The sequence below is a fragment of the Asterias amurensis genome, chromosome 3, assembly GCF_032118995.1.
Source record: "Asterias amurensis chromosome 3, ASM3211899v1".
Classification (NCBI taxonomy): domain Eukaryota; kingdom Metazoa; phylum Echinodermata; class Asteroidea; order Forcipulatida; family Asteriidae; genus Asterias; species Asterias amurensis.
The window spans coordinates 5638187-5655018 of record NC_092650.1 but is presented as its reverse complement, the minus strand read 5'-3'; the positions used below and the strand labels follow the sequence as shown (position 1 = coordinate 5655018).

General features: G+C 38.6%; 2 protein-coding genes across 2 annotated transcripts in view; one reads left to right on the top strand and one right to left on the bottom strand.

Annotated features, from left to right (window-relative positions):
• Window positions 1–1473: 1473 nt before the first annotated feature.
• On the bottom strand, window positions 1474–12406 carry LOC139934917 (ER degradation-enhancing alpha-mannosidase-like protein 2). Its single transcript, XM_071929339.1, has 10 exons — window positions 12002–12406; window positions 10807–10917; window positions 8934–9079; window positions 8305–8430; window positions 6688–6899; window positions 5710–5851; window positions 4988–5112; window positions 3594–3738; window positions 2466–2587; window positions 1474–1913 (listed from the first exon to the last, which is right to left on the bottom strand). The coding sequence occupies exons 1-10, from the start codon at window positions 12106–12108 to the stop codon at window positions 1485–1487; spliced, it is 1665 nt and encodes a 554-aa protein (XP_071785440.1). The 5' UTR covers window positions 12109–12406; the 3' UTR covers window positions 1474–1484.
• Window positions 12407–12962: 556 nt separating this feature from the next.
• LOC139934467 (protein NDRG3-like) overlaps window positions 12963–16832 on the top strand; it is a 57140-nt gene continuing 53270 nt past the window's right edge. The window contains exon 1 of the mRNA XM_071928710.1: window positions 12963–13059. The gene's annotated coding sequence lies outside the window, so the exon portion shown is untranslated. The remainder of the gene's footprint in view (window positions 13060–16832) is intronic.

Sequence of the window (16832 nt, the reverse complement as noted above, 5' to 3'; positions counted from 1 at the left end):
ATAGTGTCCAGTGTCTTTAACCAAAGATTTATATTAGAAATAGAGGGGGCACTCTATTTGCACACGAACAGCAATGGCCTACATTGGGCCTACCACTATAGGTTAACTAAATACAACCTTCCCCTTGCATAATGTTGGAAGTGTGATTCGGTTATATAAATGGTCAGCACCATTTTCCCAAGGGCAAAAATTATTCCTGTTGGGCTGCGTCACGTGGTTTTGTTCGCCCTCTAGTTCTATTATAAATAATTGTTTGGGTTTCAAATAAGTTTGAAAGTTTATCCAGGCTTGCGAGCTACAGTGATTTATTTAAATCAGGTACATTAAACAACAATTAGTAGTTACAAATCAAAATCAAAGTCCGATAGCACAAAATTCCATTACAAAATGAAGCATTTTGAGGTTTGATCGTTGAAAGCATTGGTGCACTTGTTCATTTGTTAGGCAGTAGAAATTACTTTAACTAAATTATAGAACTGTTTTTTTTTAAGAGATTGTACTAATTTCTCCTTATTTTAACTTAGATTTTGTTTTTTTATGTTTATCTAAAATGAACATTTCACCACATTATAAAGTTGGTGGGAGAGAAACCACAACAAATTTGCAAAGCACCCTTTTTTTTTTTTTTTAAGTATTTAAAGAATGGTAAAAGATTAGCTCAAAGAAATCTTAATTTATTGCACAAAAACTTTGATCAAAAGAAATTATGTTTTCCACCGAGCGTCAAGAAAAGTGCTGAATTTGGTCTTTAGGATCTTGTTTCTTTCAATTGACCTTTATCATGCTGCAGCCATCTTGCTTTTCTTCTGTTCAACCAAATGTAACCAAACCAAGGCTGAAAAAAAAATACAAATTAAAACACAGCAGTCTTAGGGGTCTTGTCAAAACGAACCTAGATCATGCAGGTCAAATTTTTGTTGGATTTAAGTCGTACTGTATTTCTATGAGACACACAGTTTTCAGGCGTGCGACTTTTCCTTGGACCAGCTGAATTCCTTTTTTCAAGGGTTTCATTTGTTGCATGCCTGAGTTTTGCTGAAATGCACACAATCCTGTAATGAACCTTGAGGAGCGCAATTGGGTTTGACTGGCTGATTCAATGTAGTAAAGTCAAACTTGCATTTTTTGGGATGTCATTAGAATAGATTTAACTAATAATGTGTTGTGTGATTTTTCAATGAGACATTTGACCCAACTTGTGTTCCAGTAGATAGCTATCAAAGTCTCTGAACGATTTGTAAACAAATGTAACAACCATGTACTGTGAACTTTTCCCATGTTTTCTCCAACACCCAAATTAAAATCATGTGAATTAACGGCAGGTAAAAAACCTTTTCCAGGGCGTACTTATCCAATGGTTGTCCTGGACTAATTTTGAAAAAAATCCCTTAGCAAGGATGCCGTTTGTAAGAGATCTACGGCTTTGTAACTTCCAAGACGGAATAGATAACACAGAGAATAATTTGAATTGTATGAATGTACGATCACGGATCCATCATCTCCCCCATTAACGACCACCTACTTCCGAAAGATTTCACCGAGCAATTAGCCACCTCAGGTAGTCCTTCAGAGCTCCAATGCACAGCTTTTTTTTCTAAATAATCCGTCACAAATTCAAACTTTTCACGGCGCCCGTGTAACGCCTTTAGCATTGTCTCTAAAACATTGACATCTTTTGCCCGGTGGCAGCAGTCCAGAGCCGCCACGTCAATAGGGTGAGCCTCCGTGTTGAAAATATAACCACCGGCGTTGAGGACGCATTCTCCGTGGGGGGTCTTGATGACATCTCCGTGGTTACCGTTGTTATGCAAGAAGTTGTCCTGATCGAACAGGAGGTAGAGGTATTTTGTAGTTTCGGAGAGAAAGAACGACTCCATACGGTTATCGAGCTTGTGATTCCGGACGTCTTTTACCTGCAGCAAACAGTTGTAATAATGAGATTAGAAAAATGAGATTGCAATAGTAATAAACGCTTCTAAATATTGGGCATCAGACCAAAATGGCCACATAGTTAATGTATACCTCAGGATTTAAGGCTTTCAGCTGATCAGGGTGGTCTTTAGATACTTACAAAGAACTGTAAAGCACAAAATTGCATTGGCAGCAGGCCTAGAAATAACCCATACCATGGCAATTGCCTGATGCCCTGTGCTCTTGCTGTCGACCCTTAAGTAGGTTAAAGTACAAACTTATATTTCCCACATTGAGTGCCCCCTTACCAGAGGCAAAATGCTGTGCACTAACATTCATTGTAAGATAAATTGTCATAGTGATTTAAATTGTGACATTACACTTTACTTAGCAACTAGGGTTGATTTGCAGTTTAAGATCAATCTTAGCTTTTTTGTGAAATGGGCCCCTGGGCCCAGCTCTTTAGGAAACATTGCCCACCTGAACTCCTCTCTTTTGCTTTGTTGAGTGCAATAGACAACTGAAAAACACAAAGTTGCGTGTCTGTTACTTACACTTGTGTATCCACACGGTGTCCATGCACTCGTCTCTATTGATGTGAGGATGTCTCGTCCAACTTCTAAAAGATATGGATCTTTGGTTGCTTGGTATAGGTACATCACACTCTCTATTAGCTCTGCATTCGAATTCAACAATGAAAGACGGATAATGATGATCAAAACTAGTTCTAGTATAGCGCAGTTTACAATGATGTACCAATGTGCTTTACATTAGCGCCCAGTGGTTAAAGGAACACGTTGCCTTGGATCGGTCGAGTTGGTCTTTGAAAAGCGTTTGTAACCGTTTTTTATAAAATGCATACGGGTAGAAAGATGTGTAAAAGTAGAATACAATGATCCACACAAACATGCCTCGAAATTGCGTGGTTTTCCTTTTACCTCGTCGACTAACACGTCGGCCATTTATGGGGGTCAAAATTTTGACTCCCATAAATGGCCGACCATGTTAGTTCGCACAGTAGAAGGAAAACCACGCAATTTCGAGGCAAACTTGTGTGGATCATTGTATTCTACTTTTAAAACATCTTTCCAACCATATGCATTTTATAAAAAACGGTTACAAACGCTTTTGTTTTGACCAACTCGTCCGATCCAAGGCAACGTGTTCCTTTAATGTCACACAGAGAGTTAGGTTAGGACTTGTCCTAGGATATATTAAAAACTTTCCTAAGACGAGTAACACGCCCTAACTCGAGATAAGACTAGTCTTAACTCTTTGTGAACTCCACCCCTGGTCATTGGGTCAATAACATTCCTGTAATCTTTCTCAGCACCCTGGGGAGTACACAACCCCTTGGCTGCCGTGGTTCTCCGAATGCTTTTTCAAACACAATATCAACCCCTACCCTTACAGGTACCTGTATATACCCCTAGGTGAAGAGAAACAATTATAGCAAAGCATCTTGCTCAAGGACACAAAGATACAAAGAAGATGTGCCTTTGTATGTTCAATAAACAACTCAACTTTAAACTCGTTTCATTCACTCGTATCTCTTGATGCTTAGCCTTCACAACATTGAAGCAAAGATTATGCTCTTCAAATTTATAATTTTTTTTAAACTACCTGGGTCGACAAATAATATAACGTACACATACGTAAGTACACATATTTCCATTTTATACCTGGCCTCAGTGGGTAGCCTTCTCTTTTATCGATAGCTTTATTTGTAACAATATTGAAGAACTCCGGAGTGAATCCCAATTGTCGCCACACTTGATGGTAATTATGCAAAGTCCTCATGGCCTCATCTGTTTTCCCTAAAAGGCTCTGTAATCAATCAGAACAAAAGAAGATTTCAACTTTAAAGGCAGTGGACACTATTGGTAATTACTCAAAATAATTATTTGCATAAAACCTTTCTTGGTGACGAGTAATGGGGAGAGGTTGGTGGTATAAAACATTGTGAGAAACAGCTCCCTCTGAAGTGCCATAGTTTTGGAGAAAGAAGTAATTTTCCACGTATTTGATTTTGAGACCTCAAGTTTAGAACTTGAGGTCTCGAAATCAACCATCTAAACGCACACAACTTCGTGTGATAAGGGTGTTTTCTTCTTTCATAATTATCTCGCAACTTTGATGACCGATTGAGCTCAAATTTTCACAGGTTTGTTATTTTATGCATATGTTGAGATACACCAACTGTGAAGGCTAGTCTTTGACAATTACCAATAGTGTCCACTGCCTTTAAAGCAGTCGCACGACATTGGTAAACAGTATTGTCCAAAGGCCCACACTTCGTGTATCACAACTTGTATATATATAAAATAACAAACCTGTGAAAATTTAGGCTCAATCGGTCATCGGAGACGGGAGAAAATAACGAGAAAACCCACCCTTGTTCCCGTCAGTTTTGCCGCATCATGACATTTGTTTAAAATAAATCCGTTTTTCCTGATATCGAGAATTGATAATTGTTTTAATGTTTTCTCAAAAAGTATTTTATGGAATAATATTTCAAGGGAAGTTTTTCACCAATACCTTCTGTAAACCCTGTAAGTTATTTGTAAATCTGTGAAAATTTGTTCTCTCTGTGATTCCAGGGACACTAGTCTATGGGAGAACAAGTCTACTGCCATCTACTGTCCCCAAAAGTCTTTCATCAAACCAGTGACATTTCAAATTCTGAAAACCCTAAAATAGTATTGATAATTAATGATAATTTGGGAGGCTAATCATCCTTACTCGCAGCTAAGAGCTGAATATGCGAAGGACGCAGCAAGCGTGTTCGAGAAGCAGGCATGCAAGGGCGCCAGCCACATCAACCCATTATGACCACGGAGCACAGCCAGAGATCAAAAGTGTTTGATTTTTACAGAGGGAGGAAAACCGGATGGTCTGGAAAACCCTTGTGGCAGAGCAGAGAACCAATGCACAACTCAACTCACATATATGGCCCTGACCGGGAATCGTACCAGGGTCACCTTGGTGAGAGGCGAGCGCTTTACACACAAGCCAACCATTTTGGCTAATTGATTTTTCTGACAGATTTCATTGCATAGTTGTATGTTAACGTTACCTGCAAGCCTGGCCAGTAGGCTTCCAGTGACTGGAATACAGGCATCGTGATTTGACCTTTCTTCATGTTGACCCACATGTACCAGTCATCTCGCTTCATGAACTGCTTCGTCAAGTTTTCATACTCTGAAAAAGAAAGTAGGGGATCACCAACTTTCAAATCTTACAATAAGGCACTTTACAACATTATTACCCCTGTTCATCAGGCACACATGTATGTAATTAAACCAATTCCTCAAATTTTCTCATCTGCCTGGGTGCATATAACCCCAAGCTGCTTTAATAAATGAACCAAGGGGTTAAAGGCAGTGGACACTATTGGTAATTACTCAAAATAATGATTAGCATAAAACCTCACTTGGTAACAAGTAATGGGGAGAGGTTGATGGTATAAAACATTGTGAGAAACGGCTCCCTCTGAAGTGCCATAGTTTTCAAGAAAGTAATTTTCCACGAATTTGATTTCGAGACCTCAGATTTAGAACTTGAGGTCTCGAAATCAACCATCTAAACGCACACAACTTCGTGTGACAAGGGTGTTTTTTTCTTTCATTGTTATCTCGCAAGTTCGATGACCGATTTAGCTCAAATTTTCACAGGTTTGTTATTGGCTAGTCCCAGGAATCTTGTTTCATATTATAACAAGAGTCGACTGTTGACATAATAGTAAAAATAATAAGATGAGCAAGAAGATTTGTTTGTAGAATATACAAAGGAATTTACCCCAAAACATGTCCAGTAATTTTGTATTCCCAAGCAGCAAGCTTCCCTTGACGAGATACTCCAGCAGTGAATCTACCCCTGCACCAATCCCTGAATCCAATGCTGTCCACTTCCTTGTCAAGACATCAATGTGGTTACCAAACTGTGGGGTTAAAGGGAAGGTACACGTTTGGTAACAGTAGCAGTTGGCAGACGTCTGTAGCGGACGACAATGTCAAGTTTAGATGCATCCATCAATGACGTCTTCCTCTCCTCACTTTGTTTTCAGTTTGTTGGTGATTATGTCTCATCCCATCATACAGCATAGACCTCCAGCTGGAGTGGTGGCTAGCCAACTCAGGCCATGACCTGGGGCCAATTTCATAGAGCTGCTTAAGCAAAAAATTTGCTTAAGCACGAAAATTGCTTGCTTATTTTACACATGTTACTGGCCAAAATTCCATGCCATATACATTGCTTGTGACTGGTATTTAGCTGTTGTTTACTTAGCATAACAATTGAGTGAAGTCTTGGCTGGTAATTTGATTTTACTAAACAAGGATTTTTTTGCTTTTAAAAGCAAAATTTTTTGCTTAAGCAGCTCTACGAAATTGGGCCCAGGTGGGGTTGTTGAAGTCTACCAAATCTCTCTTCGTGACATCTTTGAAGTGTAGTTTTGGACGTCCAATGGGTCGGTCTCCATTTTGTTTGGCAACAAGTCTTGCAATTAATAACTATTGGTTTAGAAGCCTAAAGCAGATTTCGATTGTATATATAGCATTTTCAGAAACATTTCACGAACGCAGTCATGTGATTTTGTACAATGTAAGAAGATAACAGCTTTTATGTCCCGAAATTTCAATCTGAAAAGCATTAACTGCAGTCAACGCTTCTCAAAGAAAAAACATTGGTCCGGATATTTAAAAAAATTAATCAAACAGCATTTTTTGGGGAAATCCTGGCAATAGGTAGTTCAGAATACAAAAAAAAAGTACCTACCAGTCCAATATCAGATCGTGATTTCCATATTGCAGTGAGAGCACGGAGTGCTGTCTGTTCAAATACAGGATCTCCGGTCAGGCGACTTAACGTTCCAAACTCGATGGCGTACGTTCCTACACACGCTGTACACGTGACCGGAGTCTCTCCTGCTGGTACCCCGTGGGCTAAGTTGACTGTACCATAGGGCATACCCGTCGGTGTGTTAAAAGCTGGTAACCAAAATAATAAAAAAAACAGAATAAATTCTTCTATTTATAAATATGTGAGAAATGCAGTAGCGCCATTGTGTAAATCTCTTTTGAGTCGTGATGATTCGGAAAAGAACTCAGATGTTTTGATCAGTATGCTCTGATCAGCTTCAGGAGAATGCTGGACTCTGTTGCTAGATGCAGCTTTCTTTTTGTGATTAAAATCACAGAGTCACTCTATTTCTTTCTTTGCAAACCGTTAAAGCCATTGGACACTTTCGGTAAACAGTATTGTCCAAAAGCCCACACTTCGTGTATCACAAATTATATATAAAAATAACAAACCTGTTAAGATTTAGGCTCAATCGGTCATCGGAGTTGCGAGAAAATAACGGGGAAACCCACCCTTGTTTCCGCACGTTTTGCTGTGTCATGACATGTGTTTAAAATAAATCCGTAATTCTCGATATCGAGAATTGATAATTGTTTTACTGTTTTCTCAAAAAGTAAAGCATTTCATGAAATAATATTTCAAGAGAAGTCTTTCACCATTACCTTCTGTAAACCCACATAAGTTATTTGTAAATCTGTGAACTTTTTGTTGTTGTTCTGTTCCGAGAGTGTCCAATGGCTTTAAAGAGACCTGTCTCTTCATGTTCAAAGCAGGTCTGTGGTTGTAAACAAAATTATGAACTTTCACCTAGTGACTTCACAGGTTGGGTCAATGGTTTCTTTCCCTGCCTTTCACCTCTGTGGACCCCGGTTTGAATCCCGCCTCAGATCAGAGTCTTGCATGTGGAGCAGGTTTTCAGTCCCAACCAAATTGCTTGAGTTTTCCCTGTTGGGGTTTTTCCTCCCACCTCTAAAATTTAACATTTCTTCATGTTTCCTATTCATCATGTTATGGCGCTATTTGTAATTAAAGCATCCATAGATTTTCAAAATGTCCACAGATTTACATTAAACTTACAGGGTTTGAAGATAATGATAGTGGAAAGCTTCCCTTCAAATATTACTAACTAAGGTTGTGTAGTTTTTGAGAAATGAGTAAAACAAGTCACAACAAAATTTTGGTCTTATGAGACCAAAATTATGGACCAAAATTATTTTAGCATACAAAATCCCCTTAACCAGTTATGACATGTATGATATTATACCAAAACCATAGCATAACTGGTTAATACGTTTTTACATGCTAAAACTGTTTACTGATTTCTCAAAAACTACAGCACCTCAGTAAGTAAAATTTCAAGGGAACCTTTCTACTATCAGAATCTTCAAACTGTGTAAGTTTAATGTAAATCTGTGGACACTGTGTTTTTTGTTAGGAAAAGTACATATACCCTTTAAATAAAAATAAATAAACAAAAATATACAAAAAGGTGAATTTGAATACTGCCAACTGGTTGCCAAAGTTTCTGCCTACCTGGTAGGATTCTCCTGGCTACCTTTTCAGCCATGGCCAGTAGGGGTCCAACGCAGGGCCATCCCGGCTCCAGATCTTCACCAGCTCTCTGGGACAATAGGTGCGCAGATAGCAATCCTCCAATAACTATGTAAAAATGGCAAGAGGTGTCCAAAATGACATCAACAGGGCAACACAAGGCATTATTGCCATTATGACAACTTAAAATTAATGGCAATACAAATTTATGGTTAGAAGCCTAGAGCAGCTTTCAATAGTATAAATGCAATAATTTCACTTTGAAGTAATGTGGTCATCTAAAAAAATAAAAAGATTTCATGCCCCTAAAAAATGGAATCAAAGTAGTGTAACATTTATCAAATAACTGTCTATTCCTAGCTGATAAAGAAACAGAGTAGTTTATTGAAGACACAAACCCAGCACATTTTATTTCAAACTAGTTTTAAACTCTTTTTGATTTTATTTATCAGGAAGGAAGTTGCCATACAAAATAACATATATTTGGCATTTTAATAAAATAATAGTCTTGAAAATTTTACCCCTGTTGGCCTATTTCAGCTTGCACTGTTATCTTTTACAAGCGACTCATATTCACATTTGATCAGCACAGACATTGTTAAATTATTTACCTCTGATATTCGTTTCAAACACAGACACGTTGATGTCTTCAGAGAAATCCAGATGGTTGCCAAGCAGTTTAGAAACTCTCCTGAACTCGCTGTAGTTACCCATGATGGCCAAGGTATCCAAGGCATCAATAAGTGTTAAAGAATAGCTGGAGAAAACAGAAAAATGGGTGTATCATGTAACACCTCTGTATACAGAGCCCAATTTCTGTAAACAGTATTGTCCAAGTCCCACACTTCGTGTATCACAACTTAAAATATAATAACAAATCTGTGAAAATTTAGGCTCAATCGGTCATCGGAGTCGGGAGAAAATAACGGGAAAACCCACTCTTGTTTCCGCACGTTTCGCCATGTCATGACATGTGTTTAAAATAAATCCGTAATTCTCGCTATCGAGAATTGATATTGTTTTAACGTTTTCTCAAAAAGTTAAGCATTTCATGAAATAATATTTCAAGAGAAATCTTTCACCATTACCTTCTGTAAACCCTGTAAATTATTTGTAAGTCTGTGAGTTTTTTTTTTTTTTCTGTACCGAAAGTGTACAATGGCTTTAAAAGCAAAAATAATACCACTTAACAATTTTATGCTCAGCAGAAAAGAGCAGGATACCAGACACAAATTGTAAAAGTGACATTTTATTTTGGCTAATAACCCTGTTCTGGTAAGTTCATTTATTTTGTGCTTAATAAAAGTACTTTTTGTGCTTCAGCAGCTCTATGAAATTGGGTCCAAGGCTGGAAATTAACACTGGGCGGTGCAGGCCAAAGGCCAATGTGTTTAGCATCGGGTTAGTAGAAGTATGACTAGACAAGTCCGGCAGTCTTGTGTGATTGAATAATATACCTTATATTCCAACAAATTCATGAAATTATATTCAAATGTTTAAAGGCAGTGGACACTATTGGTAATCACTCAAAATAATTATTAGCATAAAACCTTTCTTGGTGACCAGTAATGGGGAGAGGTTGATGGTATAAACCATTGTGAGAAATGGCTCCCTCTGAAGTGCCATAGTTTTCGAGAGAGAAGTAATTTTCCACGAATTTGATTTTGAGACCTCAAGTTTAGAACTTGAGGTCTCGAAATCAACTATCTAAATGCACACAACTTCGTGTGCCAAGGGTATTTTTTCTTTCATTATTATCTCGGAAGTTCGATGACCGATTGAGCTCAAATTTTCACAGGTTTGTTATTTTAAGCATTTGTTGAGATACAACAAGTGAGAAGACTGGTCTTTGACAATTACCAATAGTGTTTACTGCCTTTAATAGATGCTGTGTACAAATGTTTTTCATTTTGATTCTGATCTTGTGGACATTTTTCTTGTCCAGCTAATGTTTTGAGTAACAAGCACTACAGTCTTGAGGATTTCCCCAAACAAATTTGTGCCCTCTCATCATGTTTTAAATACTAATTTTCTAACTTGTTAGAACAAGAACTACAAGTACATGTAGGTATAAAGTAGTTATGAAGTCCAATCAATTTTATCATGATCATAACGTGGGGTGCGATTTGGTGGTCGTAACCAATAACTGTTTCGCTTGAACTTACCATCAGTTATAATCACTGGCCAGTGACCGAAACAGTTATTGATTACAACTGCCAAATCGCATCCATGGTTTTGGGAAAACTTACAATCATTTGCGATTTGAACAAACACTGGGACAAAGACTTTTTCACAAGAGAGCTGTTAATTTGGAAAAGCCTAAAGGCGAATTGAAGTCATGTCTTATTTTTCAATGCAGAGTAAATAACGATTGTAAAGTTTCCTTTTGTTTGCTTGGAATATCTGTTTCTGTGTCCAAGCATCTTGAAACTTCAACGCACGCACCAACACTTTTTTCGTTCTATAGTCATTAAAAATACTAACCTTCCCCATGAGTCTACCCCATCGCAGGTCAAAGGTCGAAGTTCATCATAGGGGAAAGCATTGTTTAAATAATTCTCGTAGCCGTGGTAGAACATTGCTCGCACTCTCTCTCTGCACAAAAAGAGCAAACGACACAAACAAAGGAATTACATTAATCCAAAGGATTTTAGGAAAAAAAAGCTCCAACTTCACTTGAAATTAGCGGAATGGAATAAAAAAAAATTAAAAAATGTAAACAAGAACTCCGACTCGGATTCGAAAAGCTCCTCTCTGTAACTCTGGTCTGGTCATACGAGGATGGATAGTTTCGCTGGGCCAAGCTGCGAGCATGGTGAGTGAACGATAGCGGATAACCATTTACGAGTGCAGTACACCATCTGCTAATGTTCACTGACGCCTCTGGCCTTTGTTGTTGGGTCAAGACTTATATCACAACAAGTTACAACCATCCATCCGCAGCAAGGTGCCCTCTGTTGTCAATGTTGTACAACTAACAAGCTCTATGAAAAAGAAAGATGGTGACCATTACTACGTGACCAACGTCTATGGAGGCTGCTTTAGAGATCATCTTTTGCTAGCTCCGGCTACGCCGTCGGCAGGAGGATTACGTTATCGCAACTAATCTTTTGCATGAAAAAGAATAATCAATTTTAATAAATTAAAAACAAAACAAATGAAAACCTCACTAAAAACCAATAATAATCTTCCTTTTAATTTGAGTTAGCCGAGACATTTCAACTATCACTCTCTTGTCGATTTAAATGTAAATTGGAGGTTTTGGTGGTGTCTTGACGTTACTGTTCGTGTTGACGGTGTATTGACGGTAATTAGTGAAGCCCTCACCCTAAAGCCCGGTTCATACTTCCTGTGAATACGAATACGAAGCGAATGTTGGCGTCACAAATTTGCAACAAATAATTCGCAGCAGTTCAACTTTGCTCAACTCACTTACTTGCGAATATTGCTGCCAAAGGAGGGTTGTGACGTCAAATTCACGTCAAATTTGCTTCGCATTCGCATTCGCAGGAAGTATGAACCGGGCTTAACACATGCCTAACTACATAATATTATTAATTATTAATAAACTAATGAAGGACCCGAATAAAAAAATGGTGTAAACTAAAAAGGGATCCTGTAAAATTTAAAAAGTAAGTAACGCTGACACCCGGGTCCTTCTTCTAACTAAAGTTCTTACCTGTATTGTAATATTTCATTGTCTGTAAATGTTGCGCACACAACCAGGCCGACACAAACTGTTAGCAATATTTTTACTGGCAAGGCTAATTGAAGCAAATACGCCATAATCTCAGAGACAGTTTCAAAACAAGCGATGTTGTTTATGCGGATTTTTATTGTTACACGTTAAAAAAAAAGGGTCCTACTAAAAGCCGACAACAAGCCGACAACGCCGACAACAAGTCTATAGCGCCGCCAACACGCCGCCAACAAGTTTTAAATACCTCAAAAATGGCAAATAAACCATATTCATTTTAGAACTATGTGTGTTTTGTAATACAAACATAAATTTAATGGAAAAACTTCACGAAAAGTGTGAATTTTTAACCAGAAAAAAAACTTAACGTTCACGGAGAACGGTCGGACGCCATCTTGGCTTAAAATCGTGTTTGGACCAGTCCATTATGATGCGGGTGAGTCATACTTAGCAATAGAGGGCGGGCATCATGCACTGTGCACACTGCAGTGAAGTCTTCACATAAAGCCCGCCCTCTGTTGTTGACAAGTGCTAAATCTACCCGTATCATAATGGTCTGGTCCAAACACGGTTTTTAAGCCAAGATGGCGTCCGACCGCTTTCCGTGCAAGTGAAGTTTTTTTCTGGTTAAAAATTCACACTTTTTGTGAAGTTTTTACATTAACTTTATGTTTATATTACAGAACACATATAGTTCTAAAATATATATGGTTTATTTGCCATTTTTGAGGTATTTAAAACGTGTTGGCGGCGTGTTGGCGGCGCTCTGGACTTGTTGTCGGCGTTGTCGGCTTGTTGTCGGCTTTTAGTAGGACCGAAAAAAAACATTAGTCGGACATCCGAACATGAGTGTCTGTTTTTATATTACTTTTTAGGCAGAGGGCCCTAGGCAGACGACATAGGATACCAAACAATATTTTAGAGTTCACCTTTCTCTGTAAAAACGCTAGAGGGCGACATTTTCTCCGCCGGTAAACTGACTTGCAGAACTTCACAAAGTGTGCGAGGTGTGTGGCGCAATCAACTAAATTTGTGCATTGGTGAGTCTAAATTTAATGTTTTTATCAATTAATTGATTGGGATGTCGACCTTGAATTGATATATATGATGACATTAATGTAACTCTTACTTTAGGTGTTACTTTCGTGTTGAAAACTTTAGTTAGTTTGTCTCAAAAATCATCATCGTCATTTCATTTTCACCACTCAGTCTCAAGTCGGTTTGCTGTGGTGTATCATGGAATTCCGTATCATGTATTTTGTACATCACTCAGACATTGTACATTGCACTGTAATTCAGTATTTCTCCCACTGGTTTTAGAAAGTCCTTTCGTCATCCAGTCCTAGTGCTGGTGGTACCTTCCAATAGACCGACCCAGTAGGCTCCGCCCACGGCGCACATGTGAGCAAGAACACGTGACGTGGGGTTCTCCTACTCCTAGTCCTACAGAGCCCTAGAACTATTTCGGTTTCGTCCGGCTATCGTCTCCCGTAACCTCATAGGTTTCTATCTCTCACCCGTTTAACGACCCATGGTTCAATGAATTTTTGAATCAGAAATCTCTCTTTTTTTTTTTTTTTAATCTCGCCTAAATTAGGCTCTATGTGTCCTTAGTTGCGATAACGTAACCCTCCTCCCGACGGCCGCCAGGCCGGAGGGTTACGAGTCTGTTTTCGAGCGGAAACGGTTCAACAGTACATGTACATGTACACGAACATACTTGGTGTACAGTACTGTACATACAATCATGTACAGTGCATTATGGATAACTTTCCGTATGGCGCCACCACTTTTTCACTCATTTTTACAAAAAGGGATATCTCATTGAGGTAAATTAGATACTATATTATATCATATCGAATGAAAAAGTGGTGGCGCCATACGGAAACTTTTCCCTACACGTCACACACGTAGAGCCGAAGCTCCGCCCCACGCAGGTTCGACATTTGAACCTGTGAATTTCGCTCCGGTTCTGGTAAGTTTTTGTCCATTTTTCTTCGAAATATTTCCTCAATGGTGTTTTGTTTTGAGTATTATGGCAGGCTGCATTAGACATTAAGTTCGTACCCTCAGAATTTGTGTCATGATTTTTGAAAGTGGTAAAAATGGGGCAAATCTGGTGACTAGCTGTCATAATTGTACGTGTTGGACCAGATCAACCGTTTCCGCTCGAAACAGACTCGTAACCCTCCAACCTGGGCGGCCGTCGTAGGGAGGGTTACGTTATCGCAACTATATGTGTCCTTTGATATATCAATGTGCAAGGGTGCGACCAGAGAATCCACTCCGCAATCTCAAAAATTGTTAAAAATGATAAATTCTTTACGTAATTTCGGATTCCCCATCTACTGTACGTGTTACTCCTCTGCCAACAATTTTGAAAATTACCCGACCTCATTTTGCGAGAATGCGTCACGAGAGGGCGGGTACAATCCGTGATTTGTGTACAAAACATACATGGAACCACGAAGCTCGCACAGGGTACCAGTATGTACACTTATACTGTGACGCATTCTCGCAAAATGAGGTCGGGTAATTTTCAAAAAGGTGGGCTAATTACTCCCTCGTCCCCGCTCGCTCACTCCCCGGGTGCATAAACATAAATGGTTTGAGACTAGATATGTACAAGGTGTGGGCATGAGTAAACTGAAGGGAAAACTTGTGTGCAGCCTGATGCACGTGAAAAAAGGACGGACTGACGTTCCGCAGGCGTGCTCAGAACACTGATTTGACGACAAGTAAAACAAAAACTTTTATTTTAAATGAGATTGAAATACATTTTTTAATGAAAGATAATATATTTCATATAATTATTTGTAATAGTATTAACTATATTAGTATGCATAAAAAAAAACCACAAGACCGCCGGACTTGTTCGGCATAAAGTTTACTGGACCGAAGCTAAAATCACTGGCCTCGGGCCTGCGGTCCAGCGTGAAATTCGAGCCCTGACAGGGATGAGAAAGGATAACTTTCCGTATCCTGCCACCACTTTTCCGCTCATTTTTACAAAAAGGGATACATTGAGGTAAATTAGATACTATATTATCATTTCATATAATCGAAAGAAAAAGTGATACAATGGCGTGATACAAAACTTTTCCATGAGAAATTTCAGACTTTCATCTGAATTCAGACTTTTTGAGTCTGCCTAATGAAGAAAATCACTTTGTGTTTTCTTCATTTTTGTAAAAAAAAAAAATACTGCTCTTTTAAAAAATCTATTTACTACATAATATAATATCCTAACATTTGGATCCTTGTTCAAACTTTTTGGTCAGAACTTGGCAATGACGCTAACCCCTGTTCTTTGTTCATATTACGCACTGTACAGTGTATAGTACAATGTAGAAAATGAGTAACAATAATGAGAAGGGCTGCTAACAGTTGAATAACAAGTACATGTACATGTACAGTAGGCTTGGCAGCGGAAACCTATCTCAAAATTTTGAAGTTCAGCTCACGTACAGTAAGGCAATTTTCATGAAATTTACATTTAAGTCTGAAATAATTTGTTACAAAAAAACCTGCAGAATTCGGCCGGTAAGAAGAGCCATGAAATTTGGCCCAGTAGATTTCCTCTTTTCCTTCTTGTGTAATAGATACATAGTTTCTCTTGCTCGTTCTACACGGAATTACATGACACCTGTAAAAAGTTTGTTGAATGTAAAATGGCAATGGAATGTAAAATGGCAATGGAATCCGTCTGCATTGTATTCCTGTAAACAATAGGCTCAGTTAACAACCTACATTTAGTTTTCACAACATAACACAGTCAGGGTATTGCCCTACCCTAAACACAACTTTAATTCCATTTAACAAAAGCTCTAAAACAAATATAATCGTGTTCATGTACAGCACCTTATAATAGCAGCCTGGACCATGCATGGACTTTGGATTTGTTTATCATAAACCTCTGCAGTATGTATTATAACGGGTTTCACCTTTCACCAATTTACACATTGCATAGTGAACCTTGCACACTGACAGTGCTGTGTGTACAAATGTAGGCTTTTTAGGTCACAGATGATGTGCAATTTAGTATGTTACTTTATGGAATTGGCTTGATCCCATGCTCAGTATCTGCTGCCACCAATATAAGTTTGTTTGTGTGTTTGTATGTCTGTACTACATTTACCATAGTGCTTGTAAAACTAAGGGTCTAAGACTTACGTGTTGTTCACACAACAGTAGTAACTGGGCTCCCTTGCTTAATTTCAGCATTGTAAAATACACTGTATATTTAATGGATATTTGAAAAGATTTTCAATGGAACTTGGACAGTAACACAAATTGTTGTCCTTCCACACAAGTTACATTTTTTAAATTTTGCAACTATGCTTTGATTTAGCAAAGGACCCTTGCTATATTGCTCTTACATGTAAGTGTGAAAGGGGCTCTAAGTCTAACATGTCTAATGGACACTCTGTGTCTTACAATGTAGGTCCCATGTAGATGTAAGCAACAATAACAAACAATCACCAGGCCTGATACTTCACGGAGGCAACGAAGGCGATTGCCTTCGTTGCCCCTTGTCGTTGCCTTGGTGCCCTTGAAATGCTCCAGTAGGAATTTACAATTTCCTCATAGGGTGCCCTTTGCCAAAGAGAAAATGCCTTGGTGCCCTTGCCCTTTCAAAAACGAAGCATACAGCCCTGAATCACTCAATGTGCCTTTTTGTTTGTATTCCTAGGGCCTATCATCAGCGCTGTTCATTGCTGCTGAAAAGTCTCTGACTTAAACTTTTGAACTTGGCTATAAATATTTATGTGGAATTTTCCGTCGGCTTCTCAATCTCAGGCCTACTGGACAA